The sequence below is a fragment of the Dioscorea cayenensis genome, unplaced genomic scaffold (assembly GCF_009730915.1).
Source record: "Dioscorea cayenensis subsp. rotundata cultivar TDr96_F1 unplaced genomic scaffold, TDr96_F1_v2_PseudoChromosome.rev07_lg8_w22 25.fasta BLBR01002248.1, whole genome shotgun sequence".
Taxonomy (NCBI): domain Eukaryota; kingdom Viridiplantae; phylum Streptophyta; class Magnoliopsida; order Dioscoreales; family Dioscoreaceae; genus Dioscorea; species Dioscorea cayenensis.
Window position 1 is genome coordinate 42,982 of NW_024088639.1, and position 14,714 is coordinate 57,695.

The following is a 14,714-nucleotide window of genomic DNA, read 5'->3' on the forward strand; positions in this document are numbered from 1 at the left end:
TTTTTCAGATAAAATAGTAAATTGAATTTTAGTTTAAAAAACCCTTTTTAGTATTTACATATATATATATATATATTCCAATACTTTGCTATGCTCTGGGCCTATTTTTTTCTTGACGTCATTCTTGTGCCAAACAAAGGTACTCCATTTGTCTATAAATTATGTCTTTTTTTTTGTTCGCATTGTCATTGAAATTTATTTTTAATTGGACACATAATTGTCCATTGTGGTGTTTGAATGTATTTTTTTTTAAATAATTTCCCAAAATATCTTTTTTCCCCCAAAATTAATCTTATATATATTCTATAATATCCTTTCTTCCTTTATTAAAAAAAATTAGATAAACCCCAATTTATTTTTAAAAAATAAAAAATTATTCATTGAATATATATATATATATATATTCATTTTCTCAGAATATTATCAGATTAGTGAAAAGGATCAGATTGGGATGCTGAGCTGGCACTTTTATTAACTTCCATTTTAACGCACTTCTGGGCCCCACATCCCTTCCTCCGCAGCGTGTTTTGAAAAGACAAATCCACCACCAATAATTAGCTGCCGCGTCATCTTCAAGATCCGCAACTACGCCATCAAAGAAAGCGTGAATTTCAAAGTCATACGTGTCACTCTATCTCTCGAATTGGAAGAAGTTAATTTCCAAGTGTCAATAAATCCAGACGCGTTGGAATGAAAAACTATAAATAAATAAAGAAATCGACACCCAAAGCGACAAACCGCGTGATTCGACACGTGGCATTCATCTGGCGATGCTAGCGTTTGTCCCAATCTTTTAATGCTCTCCTATCCACCGTTAGATCATCAATGAACGTCTGGGGATATATTTGGTAAGTTTCGTAATTTTAGATAAAAATCCACGGCATTTCAGGAAAAATTAAAATCACCCGTATCTATATTTGGATGACTTTTACACCTCACCCCCTTAAAACCCTGAAATTTCTCATTTATTGAAACACGTCTTATTTCTAATTAAGTTCTCAAATTTATATTTTTTAGGGGTTTATAAGTAAAATCTAAGCTATATTTTTTCCTGAAACGTATTCACTGCGTGAAAGAAAAACAGAGTTCCTTGCTCTCTCATCCTCTTGATTCCTTTCTTCTTTGGCATTCCAATAGTTTTATACTACTTGCTATTGATTCCTTTATTTATAGCATTGAGAGTGAGAGAGAGAGAGAGAGAAAGAGAAAGAGAAAGAAGGAGGAGAGATGAAGAAAGAGGAGGAGCAGAAGAGGACTCTGTTTGGGATCAATCTCTCAGAGAAGACAAGATGGCAACAGTTTCTTTTATGTTCAGGAGGTTTCTTTATTGGTTACCTTGTCAATGGTGTTTGTGAAGTATGTTTTTTCTTGTGTTTCTTGCATGCATGTGCTTGTCTTTAACTTCAACTCATGATCTTCTTGTTGTGTTTCAGGAGTATGTATATAATCGCCAGGGATTCAGGTTGGTTTTCGTATACTCTGTTTTTCTTTGAATCTTTTATGTTTTCAATGGACTTGTCTGATTTGTTTGCTTTTTTGCAGCTATGGTTGGTACTTTACTTTCGTTCAAGGTTTTGTGTACTTGGCTCTCATAAGATTGCATGGCTTTCACCATGGACCATGTTGTCAATCCATGGAGCTCTTATGTGAAAACTCTCTGCTGTTCTCATGGCCTCCCATGGCCTTACTAAGGGCTCTCTGGCTTTCCTCAACTACCCTGCTCAACTAATGTTCAAGTCCACAAAGGTATATATATTTATATATTATAATTCAAGAATTGAATTTCAACTGGCTTTGTTGTTGGTCTTTCTTTATATATGTATGTGTCTTAGCTGTTGTCTTGATGGTTGGTGGAGTATTACTTCAGGGGTTGCCATGATGTTCCTTTATTTAGTGGAATGATAGCCTATAGAGGGGTTGTGATTTGAATCATCTTCTCAACATGTTTGTGCTGCATATGGGCCTTAATAATGTAGATTTTTCATGGTGTTTAGGTGTTGCCTGTAATGGTTATGGGGGCATTCATTCCAGGCCTTAGACGAAAGTATCCGGCTCATGAATATTTCTCGGCAATATTGCTTGTTTTGGGTCTCATTCTTTTCACTCTTGCCGATTCTCAAACATCGCCAAATTTCAGTGTTATTGGAGTGTTCATGGTCTGTGGTGCGCTTATAATGGATTCCTTTCTTGGTAATTTGCAAGAAGCCATCTTTACTGTGAATCCTGAAACAACACAGGTGATTAGTGTTTTCTTTCGGTATTGAGGTAGTTAATTATAGTTGATTTATTCGATTAGAATTGCGAGATTTTGTTGTTCTAGATGGAAATGCTCTATTGTTCGACAACTGTTGGTTTGCCTATGTTGATCCCTCCCATGATTTTTACTGGCGAGTTGATCAAAGCTTGGAACTCATGCTATGAAGTGAGCTTTTTCATCTTTTTCCTTTTGATTTTGTTCTGTTAATGCCAATGCTCTTACTTGTCGATAGTTTTCAATGATCTCACAATTGACTTATGATATAAAATCAATTTCATCGATTGACTTTATTGTATTCGAAGATTATGTTAGGTGATGTTGGCACACTCTAATTCATATAAGTTTTGTCTCTGAATTAAGCATCCATATGTGTATGCGGTGCTGGCTTTCGAAGCCATTGCCACCTTCGTCGGTCAGGTTTCCGTCTTGTCGCTGATTGCAATATTCGGTGCAGCAAATACAGCAATGGTAAGCATTTTATTTTTCACTAGAATTTATTGTGTCCAATGTATAAGATTTCATTTTTATGATGTATGTTCTTAAGGTTACTACTGCAAGGAAAGCAGTGACTCTTTTGCTATCGTATATGATATTCAAGAAGGCATTAACCGAGCAACATGCCACTGGGCTCATACTTATCGCCATGGGAATCATCATAAAGCTCATCCCAGATAATAAGCAACCGCATCCGCATAATCATAAACAACGACAGCAATGGCAACAAAAGCAAAAACAAAATGAACAAGAGTTACAAGAACCAGAAGAAGAAGAAAGGCGACCATTGGTTTAATGGAAGAAACAAGGGTTTAGTTTCGGAAAGATTCACTTATGACTTTTAACACCAATTCATGCTTCAATTGAGGTAATGAATACTGTTGACTTCACTTTGCTCTCTTTGTACTGAAACTGATTCTTTTAACCTTGCTTGAACTGAGTATATACAATTCCTTCAAATGTATCATAATTATCATTCAAGTCATCATTAAAGTACTCTCATACAAAAGAAAAGCATATAGATTTATATTTTCTTATCCTTCTACTAGTTTCATAGAATGATAGAACTTAGCTGGTCTTCTTAGTGAGAGTTGAGGTTTGAATCTTCGCGTCATCTTTGATGAAACTCCACCAAAGAAAAGTGAGAGGGATCGTTAAGGCATGCGACAATGCATGAGAATCTACATATCCATAGTAAGGAGGGAATTCATAAATCTCTAGTAGTTTAGCAAGTGCACCTCCAAACATCACCATCCAAAGCTTCAATCTTGAGGGATGACTTGTTAAACCAGACCACACCACCCACAATAGCACTTGTGCAATTCCCATTGCCATACCCACAATCAAGTGCAATCCTGAGAAAAGAATCACACACAAAAAAACATTAGTATTTGTTCATAAAATTCAGTTTCAAGAGTTAGACACAGACCATGATCAAATTGGTAGAAGTTGAGATACAAGACATGGGTTGTCAGAAAAGCTAGCAGAGGTGCAGCAACCGTCACTCTTGCAGCCTCATCTTTGACATGAAGAGTTCTTATAATTGCAAGGATTAGAGATATGCCAAGTAAAATTATAATTGATGAATAATCCAATCTCTCTGCCAATTCAGAGTATCTGCAGAAATGTCAGCAAACTGATTTTAAATTTCGATTCTTTAAGTGTTTTACGTTGTAGATTTCTTATACCTGGTATGAAAAATAGCACTCCAAAATGAGGCATTCATGGATAACAACCAGGAAACATGCCACAATTCAGTGAATTCATAGAATGTTCTTTGACTCTGGGGTCTGAGGGGCAATTTATAATGCAGTAACTGGTGGTATGAAAACCAACATTTGAATTGAATCACAAGACTCAACAGAGAGAGAATTGCAGAAACTGGTTCCTGTAAAACAATTCCAACATGAAGTGAAATACAACAAGATATTGATTGAGCTTTGATTAAGAAATACCTGAAAAATATAGACACGTTTGAATGGCCATTTTCCATGATATTTAACAGGCATAAAACCATCGGTTTCTCTTTCCTTTTCTCTTTGAATCATACAGTGGTATTGGCAGTCACTTTCGCAGTTCCATTGTTTCCATTGTGAGTAGAATGGCTTGTGCTCATACCATGAACTGTTCTCTGTCAGAACATCAGATGAGAACTTACAATGTTTGATAGAGATTTCTGCAATATATCCTTTGGCTTCACATTGTTCTACACATGATCTGCTCACCAAAATTCACAAATCAAAGCTAGAAAAGAGAAGAATATGTCCTATATATATATATATATATAATTGTTTAAATACCTGTAAATGGGATCAGAATCACCATGGGTGGCATGAAGAACTTCAAAAAGAGAAGAAAAACAGAGAAAGAGGGGAAGCCAAACAATTGTCATCTTAGAACAGAAACTCAATGAAACAAATGGAATGTGAGATACATACATGACTTATAGAATAAAAAAGCATGATAAATAAAATTGAAAAATTTCTGGAAGGTCATACATGCAATGAGTTTGATTAGTCTGGTTCAACCTATAGAATAATCATGCATGTAGACCAGATTCATATTCATATAGTTTTGGAGTGACTTTAGATTTCTCTTTTTATTTCTGAACTTGATTGACGTGTTTTTTTTAAAAAAAATTTTTGGTAAAGATTATATACAATTTTATATAACAAGTGACAAATTGGTCCATATTATTTATGCAAAGGAGGAAATTCTTAGGAAGGTGGGGGGTCTTACTCTTCAATGAATTGATTAGTCAATGTTTTTATCTGGTCCAATATTCTTTGCTTTCAGCATTTCTATGTAATTTCATTATTCAGAACAAAACTATTGTTATTATTAGCTACCTTAACAAACATCCAAGAGAGCAACTCAAAGAAAATAATAAACAATCTATCTCAAAAAGTCCATTATCTTGCCACAAGATCTTGCAACTCAAATCTTTAGCTGACTCAAGTTCAGCAAGAATACAACATTCTATCTAATGCAGCAACAAGTTATTAGCTCATATACAAAAGCTCTAAAACAGGATATACTAATTAAGTATCATATAAGAGCAAATCACATTGGATAAAATGTTGTGTTCTTGTTTAACACTAGACAAATGAAAATGATTAAATATTACATTCAGAGAGAAACAGGAAGAGAAGAAGAAGAAGAAGAAGAAGAAGGTTGAAACAAAAGCTATTCATCATTGAAAGATAGAGAGTAAAATAGATTTTATACAAGGGCTGTGGATGGACATGTGAACTTGCATACAAGAGAATAACTGACACTGTCATGCAGTGTGGTTTAATATATGAATATATTTATATGTCATATGTTTATGAGATGGAGATGCTTGCATTAAGATCAGCAATGCACTCAGTTGGAAGACCAAGAAAGGAATTCATGAACACATCATTCACAGACTCAACAGTGGCAATTCCAACCAGCCTGCATTTCCCTTCTCCATCCATCCTTTCTCCTCTCCCACTCTTTATCTCTCCCTTTGATTCCTCAGTTGTTAATGTAGTGTCCACAAACAATGGAGGAGCTTTATATATACTCCCAACTGAGAAACAAAACTCAGCCTTAAACTGAAGTTCAACCTACAACAAATGAAGAACAAGAGAATTATACTATCAATAACTTCTTTAAAGAATTGAGTAAGAAGAGTTTGAATGAATGAATACCTTGCCAGTTTGTTTGTTGAGAGTTCCTTGGAAGAGTTGGGGGAGGATTACAATCTTTAGAAAAGGTGGCAATGGTAAACCAAGGAACCTTGTTGTCTCAGGTCTCTAATGGAGGAATGTAAAGAGTGTTTGCATCAAAATAGAGTTGGATGTCATCAGATGTGGGTTGTTGGGAACCAGTACCTGTACCCATGCCTCCTTTGGCATTGTATTGGAAATATGGGTAGCTGGAGATGCCAAGCTTGCAGGTTTCTAGACTCTGGAACTTGACATTCAATTGGTTGGAAGTAGTTTTGGTTGTCATGGAGGATGATGATGGTTCTTGTTTGGATTGAATGTTTGATGAGATTATGAAATGAAGGTTGGGACTAGAATTTGAGGGAGTTTTGGAAGGGAGTTTGGAGAGCATTGGGTATTTGAAAGTGGAGTTCATTTGGGAAGTCATTTTTGGTGAATGATTAAAGAACTGAAGTGAAGAACATGATGTTATCTTCTGCATTCAATTGAGGTGAGGCTTGGATGGTGGTGGTGAGTTGGACTATATCTCATCCAGTTGGGTTCTTTGGGGCAGGTTTTGATCTGACCCATTTATACTTGACTTGAACCTAACTTAATTGGTTTATTGAACAAATAAGAATATATAATTTTGAAGTCTATTTGTATATTTAATAGAGTTTTGCTGTAAAGATTACAAATAGATTTATAAATGGGAAGATACTAGTACCACTTTTTTTTGGAATTATTTCATATTAGTTAAACTATTAAAATAATAGGAAGTCTTACTTGTGGGCCGGTGTTCTAAATCAACTCCCTCCCTTTCGGGCTTGTATTTCACTTGCCATTAAAGACGGGCCGGAGCTTACATACTATTTTGGCATGATCTTTGGATTGATTTAAGATTTCCTTTCTACCCCTTGACATAGATTGCCTTTGCCATTGCTTTTGTTTCACTTTTCTCTTTGAAGCTAAGTAAAATTTTTATATCGTTTCTTTGATGGATGATGATGGACTAAAGTGTGCTTTGATCCGACGAAAGCGTGTGGCAAAAGAACTTGTTCTTATAAAATAAACATCTCCAATTAACTTGCTTGGAATAACAAAATTCTTATATTAGAAAACTTGGTATTTTTAAGGGTTGCACTAGCAATGAATTGTTACTTGTGTGCTTTATAACATAGCGATTTAATCTATCATCCATTTTTTTTGTTAATTGCCTTTTCGCCGAATATGAAACCATTTTAGTCACATTTGGTCCCACCCAATTCTCCAATACTTTAATTAGGTGAGGTTTCAGCCTCATGGAAATCCAACCTTGAGACCCACCTTAATTAGAGATATGTGAGAACTCCTAAATATCATCCAAGATAGTTGACTAGAACAAAATAATCAAATCTTCAATCTTAATTCTCTTTCACCATTTTTAATCATATCTAAAACTAACCACATATTTTTGCTAAGGAATCTAATAACTCCTGACATGAAGAGAATCAAACATATTGCATGAGACCTCAAAGTCGATTCCAGGATGTGACAATTAATTAATACAATATCCAGCTAACGTTCTCAACAATATCTCACAACCATGCCACCATGAAGGGATGATCACTTCATTGATTGTTTTCAGAGGTATACTAGTCTGGTTCTTTTTGCTACCCTTATAGTCAGCTTGTCTATATATAGTGGATTTGTACTCGCTTTTTTTACTTTCTTCTATTACTCATTTTGCAATGGTTGAATTTTTTTTAGCAAAGTTGTGGTTTATCAAATTTTATCATATATATATATACAGGGACGGAACCAAGGGGGGCTAGCGGGGGCTTTAGCCCCCCCTCGGCCCCAGCGATCTCTTCATCGGGATGACGGAACCAAGCTCCTCCTCAACCGGCAGCCCCCCTCCCTGCCCCCAGCCTCCATCCTTCCTGTTTGAGAGAGAAGAAGGAAGGACTGGTTTGAGGTTTCTATAGTTTGAGACTCAGGCTATGGAGAGAAGACAAGCAGTGGAATGAGGAGGTTCTTCACACGTGGCAACGTCCTGCACTTCTTTTTCACATCGGCAATCGTGAAGACTTGGGGTTTTGGAGATTATTGAACTAACTTTAATTAAAGTATTAAATTAAAAGCTTGCTTTTATTTTGTGGCTCGGTAAATGAAAAGGACTTTGGAAATGATGTTTTGTTTATTATTATTATTATTATTGTTGTTGTGATAACTACGTTGATTTTTTTCACCTTTTTCTTTTTATTATATCAAGGAAATTGCATTTAATTGTTTCTAGGTTCCTAATAATTTTGGCTTGAATGTTTTTTTAATTATTATAATGAAATTTGGTCTTTATAATTTAGAAATAACGTTTATTTTGCTCGGTAAAATTTACATGTTGATGAAGTCATTGAGATAGCAATATGATATTATGATCATGAATTTCATATTTTGAAAATTTTTAACAATGTGTGGATATAATTTACTGTAGTGTTAATTAGCATATATGTGGTATGTAGCATATCATACCACTCGGATGAATCTTTTCGAGCATATGCATTTTGCACACATTAAAATTTAAATTAAAAATCATTTGTTTAATCAACCCAAATTTTTATTACTCACATCAATCCTAGTTAATTGATATAATATAACTTGTTATTATTTTAATTGGGATATAGCTTTTTAAAATAAAATTTTAGGTTTTATTTAAAAATTTAAAAAAGATTTTATTTTTATAATTTAAATTATGTAAAAAAAAAATAAATATTATTTATAAATATACTAAATTTTCTAAAATTTATAAAAAAATTCCAAAAAGTCTGAAAAGTTTGTGAAGTTTAAATTTTTTTATTTTTAAGTTCTTTATAAATTTTAGAAGATTTTAGAAATTATTTATATATTTAGATAATTTAGAATTTTTCAACGTAATGAATCAGAGCATGCGCATAGCATCAATCTTGGCATTAAGTTTCTCTTGTTTTTTTTGCTAACTTAGTTGAATCCGTGTCCGTGAGATCCTTTATCTATTTTTAAATTGGTTTCAAATGGTTGTTTTTTTTATTTTATCTATTTGCACAAATTTATTTCATAACATATAATATTTGTTATTAGCATATTATTGTATATATTATTGTACGTTATTTTATTAAAAAAAAATTGATTAGCAATTAACCATGTCGAAGCCAATAAAGCGATACCCTAGTGATGAAATGATTAAATACCAACTCAAAATAATAAGCAAAAAATGTCAAATAATAACCATAAACTTAAATACCTAAGTGTTAACTCAAAGTAATAACTAGAAACTTAAATAATAGTTATGCTAAATTGTCATACTATTTTGTATTGGAAACAATTGTTATGTTGACTAAATTTTTTTTATATTTTACCCTCGGGCCTCAGCCCCCCCCCTACCAATAAGTTCTGGTTCTGTCTCTGTATATATATATATATATAATGATTTAATAATAATATATTACATGACCTCCTTAATCTGCACACACAAGTATATATTTGTTTGGTACCATCTCCCCCTCTAGGGAGTTGATATCCTACATACTCCACATTTCTAATTAAATTAATAAAAATATAATTAATTAATTATGTGACTCAATTTGATTTTTGTTAACTAATAAACAGGTTGATACATTTAACATGGTTTTGGTTGAGATGAGGTTCACAAGTTGGAATTGGCGGGTGGTATTTTAAGTCTTGTCTAAGGATTAATGCTAGAACAAGTAAACAACCATCATCCATCACTGATTGTGAGTGATCAGCTGTAGTTGATATGAAAATTGATGTAAATTAACAAAAAACAAAGTTCAGAGAGTTGGATGTGAAGAGGAGTTAGACATGATAATGTTGTTCTAACTTTAAAGAAAGAGGATAATGTCTTTGAAAGCAAATAATAGAGGTCTGATGTTGCACTGTATTTATGAAGGAGGCCCCACTAAATGAGCATTGTAATATTCAGATTGAACTTAATCTAATTAAGTGATAAAGAATCAAACAAAGTTATAATCTTTATTTGCCTTTCCACACTTTCCCTTCATTTCATATCCTACCTTTTTTCTTATATTAATTTTGAAGGTTTTGACAAATTTGTTTGATTAGAGGGAGGTTAAAACTGTAAATATATATACATACACAACAACACGTACACAACACAACATCTCTTCAGTTATATATATCATCTAAACATGAGTCATGGCCTTATCCGTCCGTTACCAACCAAGAAATTAAAGGATAAGATCAAAGTGCATTTCATAACCTTATCCTTCATTGTTTCAAGCAATACTATCATACTCTTTTGTTCGTATAAATCATTATTTCCAAATTTTTTAAAAAAATAATATCCCAAAAACAACCGAAAAACCTTCAACCAAAGTGAGTTAAAAATTTAACTCATCATGACTCAAACCAATCTAAAAAAATTATAGTCATGACTCGGGTGACGTACTAGTTAATTAACCCGGAGAAGTAACCATGCATGCAAAACTTAACCACATTGGCACGTAAAACACTCCATCACTACTCTTCACTTACAACGTGACACCCCCACGCAACCTCCATGACAAACTAACTAACCCCCCACCATCCACATCTCCTTCTTCATGCCTTTATATGATTAACCTTCTCTTTTCTTTCTCTAATCCTCCAAAGTCTCATTCCATGGCCACAAAAGCCATGACCAAGCTCTTAGCCATTGCAGACATGGTATCCTTGTCTTGTTCTCTACTAATGGTGGCTCTAATTTTAGTGACTGCCATGAATGAGAGCTTGAAGATGGAGACGATGATCGGTGATGCTGTTGTCAGTAAAGGTAGATTAATTAATGATCGTGTTTGTGATGAAATTTATGTGGTTGGTGAGGGGGAGACATTGCAAACAATTAGTGATAAGTGTGGTGATCCCTTCATTGTTGAAAGAAACCCTCATGTTCATGATCCAGACGACGTCTTCCCCGGCCTTGTCATCGCTCTCCGGCCAACCAAACTCTGGCCATAGTTATCCTTTTTAAGGGTTTAGGTCATCTGTGTGAGAAGAAATGGTGGATGGATATATTTGCATGGCTTGGTTATTTGTCTTAGGTTTCTTTATTTTTTTTTAATTATTTGATTATATATATATATATATTGGTGTTTATATATAAAAGGTTTTATGTAAACATTGTTTTTAGTTTTTACTTTGATCTCTTTGATGAAATATTAATTATTCTTGTTTTTTAGGGAAGAAATATATATAAAGACGAAGGGTTCCCAAAACTTGTCCAATTTGGGGAGCTTGTGGGGTCTAAAGTTTTGTTTGAATTAATGTTCAAGATATGGATAGGAATGAGTTTGGAATGAGGGGGGAAATCAAAAGGAAAATAAATAAATAAATATGTTGATAAACATAATTAAGTTAGGAGATAAATTTTCTTGGTGCAATTTGATTGGTCTTTATAGTTTTGATAGTCAGTTTCATAAGGATTGAGTTTTATGTGGGAAAGCAAATCCCTTATACTGTTAAAATGTTGTTGTCCAATTTGGAGTTTAGTGGTGCACAAATTGAAGGACTAATTAACCAGAAACATGAAGATGGCTAATTTATTGGTCTCTATATATATGTTTGATTTTCTTGGTTTTTTCACACCCACTTTATGCATCACGTCTATTTTTGGGTTTTCATTTTTTAAAAAGAAAAACCATCAAGTCATACATATATATATATATATATATATATATATATAGCTAGATAGAAAAGAACAAAGGAAAACTATAACAAGGAAAATAACAAAATAAAGAAAAACAATAGAACAAAATATAAACATAGATAGATCCACTAGGGGTAGATTACATCTTTCATTTTGATTAGTATTTTTTATTTATAATTATTTTTAAAAAAATATTTTTCTTCAACCTAACAAATAACACCACTTGAGATGGTGTGTGTACCGTTGTATGATGTTTGATGTATCTTTTGTTCATTTATATTAGTTTTAAAACCTTATGAGAAAATTATGATTTATTAATTTTATTAAAAAATATAAAAAAATATTAAAATAATAAAAAAAATATAATTTTTTTAAAAAATATTTTACTAAAATATGAATGAACCATGAATATGCTAAATGCTAGCTAGAAGGACGGAGAAAAATCAATTTAGACAAAGCTTAAAATTTTTGAGAATTATAAAAACATTTTTTAACTAGTTATTAAATGTTCACTTACATACAACTCTTTCATGGACAAGGCCTAGTTTTATAAGAATAAAAAAATACAATATTTTACATTTGGTTGAGAATATTTATTTTACACAGTACATGTGAAAAAATTATAAATTATACATAGTTTGATGTGGAATTAGAATCTTTGACTTTGGTGCAAGCGTGGGGAATCTTCTTTGTTGGTTCAATGCACATGAATCAATCACACTAATCATGTGATAATGAAATTTCTAATCACTTCTAATTTTTTTTAATGTTAACTTATCTCCATTTTATTTGTGGACAAGGATTGTGGAACTTTTATGTGTGGTTTTATTTCTAAATCTTCATCCTTCTTGTTTTTCAAAACTTTGATTAATTTTTTTATTTTATTGTTTGCTTTTGCTGCATGGATATTATCTTTGTTATTTAATTTAATGTGGATTGTTTATCATTGTAAAAACAAGGGGAAAAATAATATTTGAGTCAATTGTTTTGTGTTATTGGACTTCAAAACTTAAGAACGGAGAACTAGAGGTAAAGAGGACTTGGTTCATTTCCATAATTAATTGTAGGTATATATAGAGAACTGTTTGGTATTACTTAATGAGAAAAAAAAAATGTGAGCATGTAATTTTTTTTAAAAACTATTTTATATGAACAATTCAATTCAATGGGTTAGATTATGATGAACCCCGTTTCTCTCTCTTTGTTATGTGTTTTTTTTTACTGATGTTTTCACCTCGGATGATTTTTTTTTTCTTTATTTCTCTTCTATTGTTGTTTTTTTTTTATTTTATTTTATTTTTTCAATGCATTAGTGATTTATCCATTTTTCAATATATATATATATATATATATCAAAACATACCATTCTTTTCTTATAGCATTATATCAAATCAAATATTTTATATATCTCATAGTAATTAGTTATTTCAAAAAAATTCTTTATATATAATTCTAATATATCTCTTTTCTGAGTACTAATTATATTTCGATTCTATAAACTTCAGGATAAGAAGAAAATCACAACTTATGAACAAGTGGCTATTAGATAAAAGAGGTGAAGTGTATTTGTGCAATAAGTTTTCAATTAGATTATTAATGCTTAGTTTAGCATTAAGTTTACAGTCGACTAAATGTGATATTTTTCCAATTACTATAATCATTTTTTTTGGTGACATCAATGGGAGAAAATGAGTGAATAGACAATTCATGGGAGGACATGGCCCATTAATTCAATTATTATTCAATATTAATGATAATGGCACCATCTTCCATACGGAAGATCGATTGTAAAAGAAAAAAAAAAATATCTAATGATGACATTACGTGTAATACTTGTTAATTGAATCAGCTTAAAAATCAAATTAACAAAAATCACATTAATAACTTGTTGCTATCAAAACCCCATATTCTAATGACTTTTCACTATGAAAAGTTCTAATTGGTTTTAATAACTACTAAATAAATTATATAATTTAATCACTCAAACCAGTGAAAGTTTGACCAATTAATATATATCCAAAAATCCAGGGTTGAACTTTTAAAAACTAAAAGTAGTATATATATATATATATATATATATGAGGATACACCTTTCTACTATTTTAAAATTATATATGTATCTTCATAATTTTTTTTAAATAAATGTGGATAAATCACAGCTTTTATTGAATAGAAAACTGAACAAAACACACTGAAAAGTGAAACTAAACCTTCATAAAATTATACATATATATTGTGCTTTATAGGTTTTTCTTATATACAGTAAAGGAATATATTTTGTGCTTTAATTAGAGCATATTTAATTTGATGAATTTACGTTTAGTGTTATAATTTATATAATCAAGATTATATGCGTGAAGGATTTAATGTAAAAGTTCTCTTCATGCATTCTTGAATTGAACAATTTAGTGTAATAGCTTATAAGTCACTAATATATTCAAAATTTCCAATACAAATATGCCAATACTTGCATAGTGCAGTGATAAGATAATTGATAGTGTATTGATAAATCCAAAGTTGTAATTTCACTCTCGTATGTTATAGAGCACTTAGTCCCAATGTGGATCCTATACAGAAAGAAGTTGTATTTTCACCTTTTTAAAATTGTATGGCAGTAGATCTGTTATTATCGGATTATGATTTATAATATATTATCTTAGACGTATATGGCAAGCTTGCATTATTTTATGTGTTAACTCACCCTGCTAGTAAATCCTTAAATAGTCATTAAGACACCATAACTAATGAGTCTCCGTATCTATCTATATATCTTTTTCACAATATTTATCACTCTTTGCTAAAGAAAAAAAATTTGACAAACCCTTTAAAAGGCCGTTTGTCACCTTTGGTCAATATCGGGTTTGGCACATTGGATGAAAATAACATAATGATAATCATAAATCAAGTGGCAATATTAATCATGACATCAACAAAATAATTTACATCCCTTGCCAATAAATCTGTATTAGCGGACAAACCGACACGTATGACTCTTAAGATGAACATGTTGCATCAAGCAAACAACATTTCTTTCATCATAGACTCTTACCCGCTAACACTAATAATCACAAATGCTTTACCTTCAAAACATAACAAAATAAAATAAATT

The 14,714-nt window shown here is 31.9% G+C and overlaps 4 protein-coding genes across 4 annotated transcripts; 2 read left to right on the forward strand and 2 right to left on the reverse strand.

Moving 5' to 3' along the window:
* The first annotated feature begins 1,097 nt into the window (after nt 1-1,097).
* Nucleotides 1,098-3,257, forward strand: LOC120257649 (UDP-galactose/UDP-glucose transporter 4-like). The gene is given in 9 exon segments (XM_039265079.1): nt 1,098-1,356; nt 1,434-1,462; nt 1,543-1,606; nt 1,608-1,649; nt 1,651-1,746; nt 1,995-2,237; nt 2,321-2,422; nt 2,618-2,725; nt 2,802-3,257. Coding segments are annotated over 9 exon segments (1,059 nt in total). The 5' UTR covers nt 1,098-1,227; the 3' UTR covers nt 3,048-3,257.
* Nucleotides 3,258-3,293: 36 nt separating this feature from the next.
* Nucleotides 3,294-4,836, reverse strand: LOC120257648 (post-GPI attachment to proteins factor 3-like). Its single transcript, XM_039265078.1, has 5 exons — nt 4,552-4,836; nt 4,207-4,468; nt 3,940-4,139; nt 3,681-3,868; nt 3,294-3,606 (listed from the first exon to the last, which is right to left on the reverse strand). The coding sequence occupies exons 1-5, from the start codon at nt 4,689-4,691 to the stop codon at nt 3,320-3,322; spliced, it is 1,077 nt and encodes a 358-aa protein (XP_039121012.1). The 5' UTR covers nt 4,692-4,836; the 3' UTR covers nt 3,294-3,319.
* A 589-nt stretch (nt 4,837-5,425) lies between these two features.
* LOC120257652 lies at nt 5,426-6,467 on the reverse strand. Its single transcript, XM_039265082.1, is given in 3 exon segments — nt 5,426-5,844; nt 5,929-6,030; nt 6,032-6,467. Coding segments are annotated over 3 exon segments (765 nt in total). The 5' UTR covers nt 6,428-6,467; the 3' UTR covers nt 5,426-5,577.
* A 4,114-nt stretch (nt 6,468-10,581) lies between these two features.
* On the forward strand, nt 10,582-10,917 carry LOC120257651. The gene has a single exon (XM_039265081.1). It carries the CDS (start codon nt 10,582-10,584, stop codon nt 10,915-10,917), a length of 336 nt encoding a protein of 111 aa, XP_039121015.1.
* Nucleotides 10,918-14,714: the final 3,797 nt, after the last annotated feature.